Source organism: Apodemus sylvaticus, chromosome 19, assembly GCF_947179515.1.
Source record: "Apodemus sylvaticus chromosome 19, mApoSyl1.1, whole genome shotgun sequence".
NCBI lineage: Eukaryota > Metazoa > Chordata > Mammalia > Rodentia > Muridae > Apodemus > Apodemus sylvaticus.
This window is the reverse complement of record NC_067490.1, coordinates 59,629,731-59,644,249: the sequence shown is the minus strand read 5'-3', so window position 1 is coordinate 59,644,249 and position 14,519 is coordinate 59,629,731. Positions and strand designations below refer to the sequence as shown.

At 36.9% G+C, this 14,519-nt stretch overlaps 1 protein-coding gene and 1 pseudogene across 1 annotated transcript; both read left to right on the top strand.

Annotated features, from left to right (window-relative positions):
* The first annotated feature begins 2,911 nt into the window (after positions 1-2,911).
* Positions 2,912-3,847, top strand: LOC127669373 (olfactory receptor 2B11-like). Its single transcript, XM_052163181.1, has one exon. The coding sequence runs from the start codon at positions 2,912-2,914 to the stop codon at positions 3,845-3,847; it is 936 nt and encodes a 311-aa protein (XP_052019141.1).
* A 3,982-nt stretch (positions 3,848-7,829) lies between these two features.
* On the top strand, positions 7,830-8,889 carry LOC127669354 (src kinase-associated phosphoprotein 2-like; annotated as a pseudogene).
* Positions 8,890-14,519: the final 5,630 nt, after the last annotated feature.

Here is a 14,519-nt window from a genome sequence, read left to right as displayed (position 1 = left end):
CAGTCTATCACTGAAACCAAACTTAGAAGCACTTAAGTTTCTGTAATCACTATATTTCTCAAATGTTGATTACCTGAGTGAAGTATTCATGTTTAGTCATTTGATCTTATAAAAACATGTTTAAAACACGTTTAAAAAACACATTCAAGATTAATCTTGTTTATGTGTTTCATTTAAAGCTTTAGTCTATGATAAAAATATTATTTAATGAAGGGTATTCAGCCTTTTACAACCTACAAAGCCAAAGAACTGTAAATATAAACAAAGTGGTGTGTCTTATAAAACTGAATGTGAATATAATATGCTGATATGAAAATACAAGCAGACATATGGACAGCATGCCAAGACAAACAGCCTGCATTTGATCAGTGATTTTACACACTGATTCCTGTGTTTTGAAATTGTGGCACATCACTGAATAAGAAAATTAAAATCCTCTCTCCTTTCTACCATTCCAGTCCACCCACAAAATATGTTCTATTTCTCTTTCCCAGGGAGATCCATGTACCCACCTTAGACCACTCCTCTTTATTTAACTTTGGATCTGTGGATTGTTAAGTGTGATTATTCTTTACTTAACGGTTAATATCCACTTATAAGTGAGTACATATCATGTTTGTCTTTTTGGGTCTGGGTTTCCTTTCTTGGGATGATTTTTTCCCACCTCCATCCACTTTTTGTTGGACTCCTAATAGTAGGAGTAGGGTATCTCTGACTCTTTGCCTGCCTGTAGGACCCCTGTTTCTCCTACTGGGTGGAGACGTTAAGGTTTGTGCCTAGTCTTATTGCATCTCGTTCTCAGTGGTCATTGATATCACTGGAAGGCTTGCTCTTTTTTGAAAGGAAATAGGATTGGATATGGGGGAAAGTGAAAGTGTGTGTGTGAGGAATTGGGAGGAGGGAAAGAAGAGGAGTTTATATATCTTAAAATACGTAAATAAGATTTTCTTCTTTGGGAACAAGTGCTAAAGGATTTTAAGAGTGGGAAAATCTTGTTAGAGCGCTTATTACACACAAAAAATAACTCAATAGGAAGTTGTTTGAGGGATTGGATAGATGGCCTAGCAATTAATAATATTGCCTGCTATTCTAGAGGAACTGGGTTCTATCTCCAGCATTCACATGGAGGCTCACAATCATCATTAATTTCAGTTCTAGGTATCCTTTGCCATTTTCTGGCCTCTGTGGGCACCAGACACACATGTGGTACACATGCATATATGGAAGCAAAACACCCATAGTAGTAAGATGAGGTTTAAAAATTGTATTTAAAATAAGCTGTGGGAATTATTAATTTTCTAACATACAGGATTTTTTCTTTCCTGGTTTTTTAAATTTATGCATCTTACATAATGTATAGTCATAGAACATGATTCATATCTTGGTCTGAGTGGCTCTTTTGGAGACTCACAAGATGGCCCTGAGGTTTCAATGACCATAAGACTGAGATCTGCTTCTACTTGCTAGAAAATAGTCTGCTATAAAGCTGCTGATTGGCTAGAGAAGTAACTCAGATTTGTGCAATGGAGTGTTATCTTAACATCACATTTAAATATTCATTTTATGTTAGATATGAGTTTGTATGAAACACTCATGAATAAAATATATAAGTAAACCTTTATAGCTTTCAAAACATTTTTTATTCTGTTCCTTAATCTTATTATATCAGCATTTACTATAACTATGAAATACTGGCATACAACCAGGAAATATAAAATTTGTAGTATTTGAATGTCACACTGTCTGAATTCACATATCTGTAGACAAAAGATACTTGGAGGTAAAATATACTTATAATATCAATGTGACTAACAAGAAAAACAATATTTCTTTGTTGACCCAATTTTTGTAATGAAAGAGAGCCTTGAACTCAGTTGATGAATACATCTATTTATCATATTGATGATGATGATGATGAATGAGTTATTAATAATTTATTACAAATTGTTGAATGTCAAAACTTCTACTAAATAGTTATTCAATAAAGCACATACATGACAGAAAAGAACAACACTGTAATTGAGGCTTAACTCATTTGGCTTATGAATAGAGGGTTGTTGCTAACTATACAAATATGAAGAAAAATGTCAACAGTGTTTTAGCTACGTACTCAAGCTCAAGTACATAAAGAAGGTTTGTATATATGTCAAATGTATTCATTACAAATGCAGAAGATTTGAAAATTCAGCCAAGAATAAATAAATGAATGGACTAGCCAAACTTCCATACTAAGATCTCAGAGTTCTTTCTTGCAACTTCTCTGACTGATTCCTGGAAATATTTCTATGATGTTTCAGTAATGCCTTTATCACTGCTCTTAAATTAGTTCCTCACCCTTATGCCATAAGTATAGTCAGATAAATTGAAACTCCCTTTCAAATTTTGTATCAGAAATTGAAGTTAAATCACCAGTTGCTACAATATTTTGTGTGCCTGTAAGATTATATTTGTGTATGAATGTGTGTGTATCCATGTTTCTATTCTGTGGATGTGTTGTGCATATAAAAGGCAGAGTCAATGTCAAATTTTTCTATATTTGTTTTCTACTTTGTTTGGAGACTATGCCTCTCACTAAACTTGGAGTTCATCAATTCAGATACATTAGCTGGTCAGCAAGCTCCAGAAAAATAACCAGTTTTTTTTTTTTTTTAAGTAGAGATGGGATTATAGAAATGTGTATCACTTGCCATCATTTTTACCCAAGTGCTGAAGGTAAAACACAGGTCCTCTTGCTTTGGTACAAATCTCTCTATGGACAGAGGTGTCTCCTAACCATCACCCATGACATTTCAAATATGGAATGCCAACCCTGGTTTCCATAGTCATAACCAATGAATCATGAGGCTTTGCTATTCCTATAAAACTAACTTTCTTGATACTTCTTTACTATAGGAGAGTCAGATTGCAGAAAATGTCGTTGATCAATAAAAGTCACCCAGAAGAGTTTGTACTTGGTTTTGCAGACTGTCCCTGGCTGGAACTTCCTCTCTTTATTATTCTTCTGGTAACATACCCCACAGCCATGATTGGAAACATTGCCATCATTCTGGTGTCCACATTAGACCCCTGTCTTCACAGTCCTATGTATTTCTTCCTCAGCAATCTCTCCTTTCTGGACATGTGCTACACCACAAGCATTGTGCCTCAGATGCTAACCAACCTTGGGGGCTCCATAAAGACCATCAGCTACATGAAGTGTGTAGTTCAGCTTTATTTCTTTCACACAATGGGGGGTACAGAGTGTGTCCTCCTGGCTCTTATGTCCTTTGACCGATATATGGCCATTTGCAAACCACTGCACTACACCCTCATAATGAATCGACGTACCTGCCTCCTGTTAGTGTCCACTGTATGGCTGACTGGAATTTCCTATGCTGTCTCAGAGGCCACTGTGACACTGCAATTGCCTCTATGTGGCCACAATAAAATGGATCATTTGGTGTGTGAGATTCCAGTTCTGATAAAAACTGCTTGTGGTGAAAAAGAGACTAATGAGCTTGCTCTCTCTGTGGTTTGCATTTTTCTTTTAGCTGTCCCTCTGTGTTTAATTCTTGCCTCCTATGCTTGTATTGGACATGCTGTCTTTAAAATCAAATCTTCAGAGGGAAGGAAAAAGGCCTTTGGGACATGTTCCTCTCATCTCATTGTAGTTCTCTTGTTCTATGGTCCAGCCATTAGCATGTATCTTCAGCCTCCCTCCTCTATTACAAAAGACCAACCCAAGTTCATGGCGCTCTTCTATGGAGTAGTAACTCCTACACTGAACCCATTTATCTATACCCTGAGGAATAAGGATGTAAAGGGGGCATTAGTTAACCTATTTAGGAACATTTTTATGTCAAAGTGAATGCTTGTAGGCGTTATATTAAAGAGTTAACAAATTAAAGGCTCTTCCTATAATTCATTCCCTGTACAAAACTCATTTTTCTTTCTTTTTTTTTTTTACATGTCCTTATAAAACATGTTTTGTTACTTGTGTTTCTTCTAATCATGCTAGGTAATGGTTAATCTTGGATAGTATTAAACAACATGAATGTTCTGCTTAGAAAAAAATGTAGAAATCCATGCTGTTGTTTCATTTACAAATAGTTACTTTATTAAGTGCTGAAACAGTCATTTAGTTTATAATACAATTATGTTTCAAGATAATTGGCATGAAAATTATATAGTAAACATTCATAAATTTTTTAAATTTGTGACTTGTGAAATGAATCCTAACATTTTTCCAATTCTTGTGAGAAGGCTGGCTATACACTGTTAAATAGGAACTACTTTTAATAAACTTTTCTTTTAGATTATAGACTTATGTGGATGTTTTTTAAATGCCCTGTTAATTTTCTCAAACACAACTATGCATGTTTCCTATATGAGAATGTCTTAGTCAGGGTTTCTATTCCTGCACAAACATCATGACCAAGAAGCAAGTTAGGAGGAAAGGGTTTATTCCGCTTACACTTCCATTTAGCTGTCCATCACCAAGGGAAATCAGGACTGGAACTCAAGCAGGTCAGGAAGCAAGAGCTGATACAGAGGCCATGAGGGGATGTTACTTAGTGGCTTGCTTCCCCTGGCTTGCTCAGCCTGCTCTCTTATAGAACCCAAGAATACCAGCCCAGAGGTGGTACCACCCACAAGGGGCCCTCCTCCCTTGATCACTAATTGAGAAAATGCCTTGTAGCTGGATTTCATGGAGGCACTTCCCCAACTGAATCATCTTTCTCTGTGATAACTCCAGCTTGTGTCAAGTTGACACACAAAATATGAGAGATTGAGGAACTTACCATTAAATACCAAGAAGAGTATAATAAAAGATGAAAACATTATTTTCTGAAACATTTATTTTAAATATTTTGATCAGTTAAATAGTTAAAAAAAGTAATATATAATGACAGGCTGGAAACATATGCATATACTTGCAGCTAGATAGAATGTCTTCTTTTTAAAGAATGATTGTACTTTATTTTTTTACACTCCATATTTTATTCCTCATGACCTGTCCACCCTCCAATTGTTTCATATCCCAAACCTCCTCCCAACTCCTTGCCTCCACATGGATGTCCCCATCCCTCTAAACTCCCTGGGACCTTCCAGTTTCTTGAGGGTTAGGTGCATCATCTCTGAATGAACACAGACCCAAGCAGTCCTCAACTGTATGTGTGTTTGGGGGCCTCATATCAGCTGGTGTATGCTGCCTGTTTGGTGTTCCAGTGTTTGAGAGATCTCAGGGGTCCAGATTAATTGAGACTGCTGGTCCTCCCACATGGTCACCCTTCTCAGCTTCTTTCAGTCTGCCCTAATTCAACAACAGGTGTCAGCTGCTTCTGTCCATTGGTTAGATACAAATATCTGCATCTGACTTTTTCAGCTGCTTGTTGGGTCTTCTGGAGTGTGGTCATGCTAGGTCCCTTTTTGTGATCACTCCATAGCCTCAGTAATAATGTCAGGCCTTAGGACCTCCCCTTGAGCTGGACCTTAGTTTGGGTCTGTTACTGGAACTTACTTTCCTCAGGCTCCTCTCCATTTCCATCTCTTTAATTCTTTTAGACAGGAACAATTATGGGTCAGAGTTGTGACTGTGGATTGTATACCCTCTCCCTCATTTGATGCCCTGTCTTCCTGCTGGAGGTGGCCTCTATAAGTTCCCTCTCCCTACTGTTGGGCATTTCATCTAAGGTCCCTCCCTTTGAGTCCTGAGAGTCTCTCACCTACCAGGTCTCCGGTGCATTCTGAAGGGTTCCCTCAACCTCCTATCTCCTGAGGTTGCCTGTTTCCATTCTTTCTGATGGACCTCAGAGCTTCAGTCCTTTTACCTCTCCCAATAACAGATCAGGTTCCCCTTTCTCATACATTGCTGATGAACTGAGAGCAGTCATCATTAAGGACCTAGTATATATTTCTCTTTCTGTCCCCATGTCTTAAATTCTGAGAAACAATTTTACATATCAGCAAGTTTCTCAAAAACACAAAGACATATTGACCTCAGGAAATTTCCAACTGAGGATGGTAACGAGTAGATTAATGTTGTAGCCAGTTCTCCTTCAGTTATACATGTCATTTTTCAGGACAGTCCCAAGAAAATATATACTCACTCCAGAAAACCTATCAAAAATCTATATTGCATTTCTGAAATACTACCTCATTCTTTTAATTTTCCTCTTATATTTGACATTGATATCACTGCCAAAGTTAGTTAAATTCACCTACATTTTTATCTAAATTCCTACTTTTAGTAGAACCTAAATAAAATGTGATTGCTAGGAAAAACTATGTAGAAATACGTGCTTTAGAAGAATAGTCTGAAAATAATTTATACATAAGCCAGATTACCAAGTACTCTGCATTGCTGAATAATCAAGATAACTCCTGTCATGAACCACCATAATCTGTCTTACTCATGACATTAGATGACAAAGTTGAAAGAGCTCTCACAGACCTAAACATGGCAAACATAGAAGACAGGTTTTGCCCTTTTACCTCTTTCCCTCCCCCTACTAAATTTATTGCATTTCCCAAACTAGTTCACAATGCATATTTCCTTATTTGGCCAGTGAATCATTTCTGAGACAAAACACTAAGGTCTAACAATCAAAATTTATTATTTGACTAATATGTCCAATCAGGTTTTACCAATTTACCATAGGAAAAATCTGTCCTGCTTTGCCCTTCAAAGCCCACTCCTACACTGGGGCATCAAGCCTTCACAGGACCAATGGCCTCTCCTCTCACGGATGTCTGACAAGGCAATCATCTGCTACATATGTAGCTGGAACCATGGGTCCCTCCATGTGTACTCTTTGGTTTGTGGTCTAGTTCCTGGGAGCTCTGGGGGTACTGGTTTGTTCATATTGTTGTTCCTCTTATGGGACTATAAAACTCTTTAGCTCCTTGGGTCCTTCCTCTAACTCCTCCATTGTGCTCATGTTGTGAGCATCAACTTCTATATTTGTCAGGCACTGGCAGAGCCTCTCAGGAGACAGATGTATCAGACTCCTATAAGCTAGCACTTGTTGGCATCCGCAACAGTGTTTTGTATATGGGATGGATCCCCAGGTGGTCCTTTCTAAGAAGGACCAAAGTATCCACACTTTGATCTTCCTTTTTGAACTTTGTATGGTCTGTAAATTCTATCTTGGGTACTCTGAGCTTTTGGGAATGCCAGGACAGGAAAGTGGGAATGAGTGGGTTGGTGAGCAGGGAAGGGGGATGGGATGGGGGTTTTCAGAGGGAATATGAGGAAGGGGGATAACATTTGAAATGTAAATAAAGCAAATATCCAATAAAAAATTAAAAAATAAAAGAAAAAACAAAACAACAACAAAATAAGAAAACAAAACAAAACCACTCCTACAGAAACATACACTCTTGCTTCTCTTGTATTCTTGCTTCTCTTGCTTGCTTCTGCTGCTACTTTTACAGCCCTTCCACACACACACTTGCCTCTCCATTGTAATAAATATGTGCTGAGAATTTGGTGTCCGGGTATGTCTTATACCAATTCCAGGGAGCTGACTTTCTTTTCAGAAATAAAAGTGTAACAAGAAACATGGGTTTCTGTTGTACATTCAACCTTTGTAAAGCACAGGAGTATGGGAATAAAGTTGGCTGGCATTTATCATTTGTTCTAGAAGTCTTTAAGAAAATGTAAATGGGAGCCCTGCCCTATTATCCGGGACTGGGCGGGCCCCGGGCCCTGCGGTCTGTCCAGAGACCTCAGGCTGGAGAGCCAGTGACTTTCTTGTTGGCAATCTCAGCCAGGCCATGTCTGGAGGCGTAGCCCCTCGGTGCTTACTCAAGACTCACTATTGCGAGTCTAGGTCCAAGCCACTACTATGCCCAACCCCAGCAGTACCTCCTTTCCTGGCCCTCTCCCTGAAGAAATTAGGAACCTGTTGGCAGATGTTGAAACATTTGTGGCAGACACACTGAAAGGGGAAAATTTATCCAAGAAAGCCAAGGAAAAGAGAGAATCTCTCATTAAGAAGATAAAAGATGTAAAGTCTGTCTATCTTCAGGAATTTCAAGACAAAGGTGATGCTGAGGAGGGGGATAAATATGATGATCCTTTTGCTGAGCCTTCAGACATGATTTCCTTAGCCTCAGAGCACTATGATAAAGATGATGATGGCCCCTCAGATGGAAATCAAGTTCCTCCGATTGCAGCCCAGGACCTTCCTTTTGTCATAAAGGCTGGCTACCTGGAAAAACGCAGAAAAGATCACAGCTTTCTGGGGTTTGAATGGCAGAAGCAGTGGTGTGCTCTCAGCAAAACAGTATTCTACTATTACGGGAGTGATAAAGACAAACAGCAGAAAGGTGAATTTGCAATAGATGGCTATGACAACAAAATGAACAACACCCTTAGGAAGGATGGAAAGATTGCTGTTTTGAAATTTGTGCTCCCGATAAACGTATCCCAAACGTATCCCAGCAGCCTCTCCCAAAGATGCTGAGGAATGGGTCCAGCAGCTGAAATTTATCTTACAAGACATGGGATCCGATGTTATTCCTGAGGATGATGACGAAAGAAGAGAATTATATGATGACGTTGATCATCCTGATCCGGTCAGCAGCCCACAAAAGAACCAACCAATAGATGTTGAAATTTATGAGGAACTTCCAGAGGAGGAAGAGGACACTGCTTCAGTGAAGACAACCGAGCAAGGAAAGGGGAGGTGGGACAGCATGCATCACCCCTCAGGAGATAAAAGTACTGATTATGCTAATTTTACCAGGGTTTGTGGGACTGTACTGGAGCTCTTTCTGAAGTGTGGCGATGCGATCTACATTCTTAGCATGGAATACAATAGATATGGCTGGTGGGTAGGAGAGATGAAGGGAGCCATTGGCTTGGTGCCTAAAGCCTACTTAATGGAAATATATGATATTTGAGATGCTGGAGAAGTCTTATGTCCATCTGCAAGTGCCTTGGAACTCGGTACGCCTGAATGCCTGCCCAGAGCCACCCTCCTTTGGATGAATTCCTGCCTCAGCTGTCAGTCTATGTAGTCACTCACTAAAGCACTCTGATGTCAGATTAAGCAAGTAGTGATGGGTTACATTAGATACAGCAGTAGAGATAAGACCTGTTGCTTTTCAAATAATAATTAGTTTTAATTTACCCATTTGGTTTGTATGGGAAAATTCATTGTGATTGTACGTGAATCTTAGTCATTGAAGCTGCCAGTGAGGGTTGCTGTTTCTCTTAGTCCCTAAGTATAAGTTATTTTTAGAGTGCTGCATATAATTTCATAGACTTTGTACATTTTGAGTCAATAATAAGGACTTCTGAAAAAAAAAGAAAGAAAGAAAATGTAAATGGTGTGATAAATTAAGCAACCCATCCGTGGTTCTCAAATTTCTTATAAAAACATACATTGGCAAATCAGTCCCAGAGATTCTGATTCCATATAACTGAAGTTCAAGAATTATAAACTGTAGCAAGGTTAAGGTGGTGATTATGATAATAATCATGATAGTATTAGTATAGAAAACATACTTTGAGAAGCATTTACATTAGGAATGCTATGAAAATAAGAGGTTTTACATAGCATTTAGAGAGGCTATCAACTTTCATATTTAATGGCTTCATGGATAGACTCAAGATACTGAAACAAAATCCAACTAATGACCCAAGCAGCTAATCAACCATCAAAACTTCACAGAGTCTCATCAAACATTTTATGATAAATCCCAGACTCTAGAAGGGAAACAAGACACTGAAATGGCCACATCTGGTAGACACACAACTGCCTATAAATATAATTCTTAAAGATCTGATACCCTCCTTTGGGCTCTACAGGAACTTATATGTGATGCAGACACACACCCTCCACACACACACCGGCACACATTGACAACTACAACTACCTCCCACCCAAGTTGAACTGCCTGCTTCTAAACTGGCTAAGACTGTTGTATCTTACAAGATTTTAGAGTAATTAAATCTGTACTTTCCTATAAATCAGGCAAAGCTTTTATCTAAGGCAAATTTTGAGCAAGATGATAAAGTATTCAAATCTCTCCTGATTTTATTACAAACTCCAGAGAAATAGCTATGTTATAGTTTCTGCATAAGAAAACAGCAACATCATCACCAATACCTTATTCTAAGTCAGCAGGATATGTCTAAAATTAACCATGAAATACATTTTGTAGTGGGAATCATCTTACAAATCTGGACATAGGAAAGTTTATGGTCATGTAAACACTCCTATGACTTAACAATTAAATTGCTCCATAGCAATGCTGGATCAAATTTTAATATATTTCAGAAAAATATTATTAAAATTGTGATACCATAAAATCTATATGGAATGAAATAATATCAGTTACTTTAATTGTCTTGGCAGAATATTAAATTGAATGCCAGAAAGATCATGTACAATTATTTTACTGCAACCTCTGTGATAACCCAGAAGACACAGCCTTTGTTAAAAGAGTGAAGAAGGAAGGCATGTGGTACATCAATGTAATTCAGTCTTAAGAACACTGAGTTAAAATGATGACTTCAATGTCATCCTAAAGACCTTTGAAATATAATAAAATTATCTAAGTAATTTAACAAAATAGAAAGCAAGAAATTTTAATTATGATTCTTATTGTTTGCACTTGGCTATAATCTGAAGACCTTTTTTTTTTTTTTTACTATCTCTTGCTGTAGATGATCAATCTGTTCTAATCTCCCCAGCATCATCCAAGGCAAAATTCCTTGCTACCTGCCCCAATGTGCTGGATTCGCAAATGAAAACCATACACACACACACACACACACACACACACACACACACGGCCTTATATTTAAATATTCCTTAAACAGCTCAATGTCTGGGCCACTCCCAAACTTCCACGTTGTTAATACCTCCCATACTCCTTCATTACCACCTACTAAAATATGTATTCCATCTTTGCTACCCTAGACTAAATGCAGGGGTGGGATTCATCTGGGATTATTCTTCCCCAAATTTTTACATGATTGGTACTCTGTCTTCTTCAGTTCTCAAACCTGCATCTTATTCCTTTTAGAGCATGGAGATCCTGCTTCTTCTCTTGGTCCCCTTGCCCACAAACCCCAAAGTTCTGCCTCTGTCTCCTTGCTCAACCATTGTCTGCCAGCAACTTTATTTACTAATCACAACACATTGGGAGCAGGGACCCTCTGCTTCTTATGTGTGGGAGCCTTGTATAATTTTGGGAACCCAACTAACATAATACAAGCAATAAACCAAATCTACAACAACAAGGTACATATTTAAAACATATTTATAACTAACAAAATATTGTATTTTGTGTAAAAATGTAACCCACACTAGACATTGTGCATAAGAAAGTAAAGTTATAAATATTAAGCTGATAAATTTTCTAAGAAATATGTCTGAGGATTTCTCTGAGTATTTGGGCATGTTTAAGCAATATAATATTATTTTATTATTGAATTGTATTCAAATGTTCTGATTTCATAACTTATTTTATTTTAAAACTGTAGCAGTATATTAAAATTATTTATTATTCTTTATAGCAAGAAGTAGACTATGCCTCATAATTTGATTCATAAGAACATACATATGTCCACACATATAGAGTGAAAATAAAGTAGTAAAATAACATGTAACAATTAATTGTAGGCTAGATTAAAACTCACAGTCCAAATGTACTAACAATACTGTGTGGATATATGGATTTCTAGCCTTTGCAATAAATTAATGTTTGTATTGTTTCTCCAATTTTAGTATATTTTAAGAGATCATCTTTACTTAGTGGTATACTTCTTTTCATAATAAACTTTAATTTGGTCCTGGGAACGTGGCTTGTTGGGGAAGAGTACTTGCTGTGAAAGCAAAGGACCTACATTGAATCTGCGTTGTCCATATAAAAATTGGATGTGGTTTCCTAGGCTTGATATTTCAGTGCCAGGGGTCAGTTGACAATAGGAGGATCAGGGTGTGTGTGTGTGTTGGGGGGGATTGTTGTCCTTAAATCTTTGTGTGTGCAAGTGTATATGTCAGGGTGCTGTGTGGCAATGAACCCTAGGATCATAAGACAGACCATGTGTCAAGGTAAAAAGACAGATAAAAAGAGACTCAAGTTCATACTGGCACATATATATGTACACATATGCAACATACACAGAGGGAAGGAAAGAAAGGTAAAGGGGAGAGATAGAAGGAGGGAGTAAAGGAGAGAGAGGGGACAGTAAGACTCAGACTGAAGTAACAAAGGAAAGTGTGTGCAATCCAATGTATTCTGGGGAAATGAGAATAACTATAGAAGCTTGTAGAAAGTAATGCATGGGCATAACCACTACTGCAGAATCTGTGAACATTTGCTACCACAGTTTTTGCTTGGGCAACACACCAAACCAGCTGTAAATTCACTGTCCACTATTTCTCTGAAGGTCTCCTCCATCAATGCTCAACAAGAAGGCAGATTATGCTTGTTCTGGAATTAACATTGTGTGATACAGATATATTAAAAATCCAGTGGATTGAGTGCTAGAGGAAAGGAGCACAGAACACACAACACATGTGCAGTGAAAAAGGAGTCACTAAGATATCAGTGAATTCCTTTAAGGGAAGGACCATGAAATAGGTAGACAAAGTAGAAGTTGGTCTTCTCCTTGTACCTATTATTCAAAGTGTTTAATTTATTTCTCAAATAATGTACATTTGGACTAATTATTAAAAAATTGTTATGCATATTAAAATATTCCAAATGTCACAGGACTCATAATGTTTTGGCCAGGACAGAGTGAGTACAGTCATTGTTGTTAGATACTTTGATTATGCATGAACTCATGGAGGCAGAATTCTAAAACTGTTGCATGGTCTATGTGGGCTAGTTAAAACAAAAGAATGTAAGAATACACAGTAGTTACTATTCAAGAAGTGGCAAGCAGATTGTTTTCTTATCATTTTCTTTTAATTTGATAAAATACTAAATATTTAGAATTTTTCTTGGTATTGGTAGATCATGTATATATAGTGTGAATGAATTCATTGCATATTATGTTTATTATTCTTGTGGTTTTAATTACCTTTCTTTCTTATAATAAAGGTAATTAAAAATCTTATATAGTATGCTTGAATAAGGTAACATACACAACAATTCTCATTTAAATTCCTCAGGATAACTGATTCAAACTAACTCATCTTTAAATGTATTCTTTTTAATGGGTGTTCATTGGGTTGGGAAATGGGATCAATTTTTATAAATGCTTCCCACTGCAGCAAAGATTGTCTTCTATCCTCAGCATAACAGGTAATTAACTGTGCTTGAGAAGCAAGTCCTCAGAGAATTATTTCCCTGGGAAGTTTGTCTAGTCACAGAGGACAAGGGTAAATAAGATGTCTATGAAAACAATGCACAGGACTCTCGGGAGTAGCAAATATATAAAAGCCTTCTTGATATTCTCTATTACTATTTTCCTAACTTGAGCTTTCCCTCCTTTTAGATTCTTTGTATGAACTAAAAACCTGAGAGTTCTGAAACAAATCTTAAACTGTCACCTTTATACTAGGATCTCTCTGTCCTCTGAAAAGGAAAAACTGAACTATCTTCCCTTATAACTATTTTTAATCAAATAAAGGGGATTTATCAAAATAAGGTAAGTGATGAGACACCTCTATTGACAGACATGCAGTCCTAGGAAAGGGGGAAAGTGTGGGCTGCAGTATCTAATTAGTGCACAGGAAAGACAGCTCCACTTCAAAAAGCCTTTCACAAACCTTGGCTATATCTATTTCAGTGACTTTAGGAACAACTAGACTTTAAAATTTAACTATTTTTTTTCTCATACTCTCACTGAAACCAAAAGAACTCTTAAGTTTCTATAAGCAATATATTTCTCAGTTGTTGATTACCTGAAAGTATTAATATTTAGACATTTGATTGTATAAAAACATGTTTAAAATAAGATTAATCTTGTTCATGTGTTTCACCTAAAGCTTTAGTCTATGGTAAAAATATTATACTTGGAGGTAAAAATGCTTACAATATCAATGTGAATAACAAAAATGCAATGTGTCTGTGATTTTTGACCCAGTTTTTATAATAAAAGAGAGCCTTAAACTCAGATGACAAATAAATACATCTAGAAGATAAATGAGTTAATAATAATTTATCACAAATTATTGGATATCAAAATTTCCACTAAATAGTTATACAATAAAGCACATACATGACAGAGAAGAACAACACTATAATTGAGGCTTAACTCATTTGGCTTATAAATAGGGGATTTTTTTACAACTGTACAAATATGAAGAAAAATGTCAACGGTGTTTTTACTACTTGCTCAAACTCAAGTACATAAAGGAGGTTTGTATATATCTCAAATGTATTCACTACACATGCAGAAGATTTGATCTTTCAGCTGAGAACATAAAAATGGACCAACCAATATTCCATACTAAGATTTCAGAGCTATTTCTTCCAACTTCCTGACTGATTCCTGGAAATGTTTCTATGATGTTCCAGGAATGAGTTCATCACTGCTCTTAAAATTACCTCCTAAACATTATGCC

What these genes read in the sequence shown, in the direction of transcription:
- LOC127669373 (XM_052163181.1), top strand. Translation starts at nt 2,912, where the DNA reads ATGTCGTTGATCAATAAAAGTCACCCAGAAGAGTTTGTACTTGGTTTT.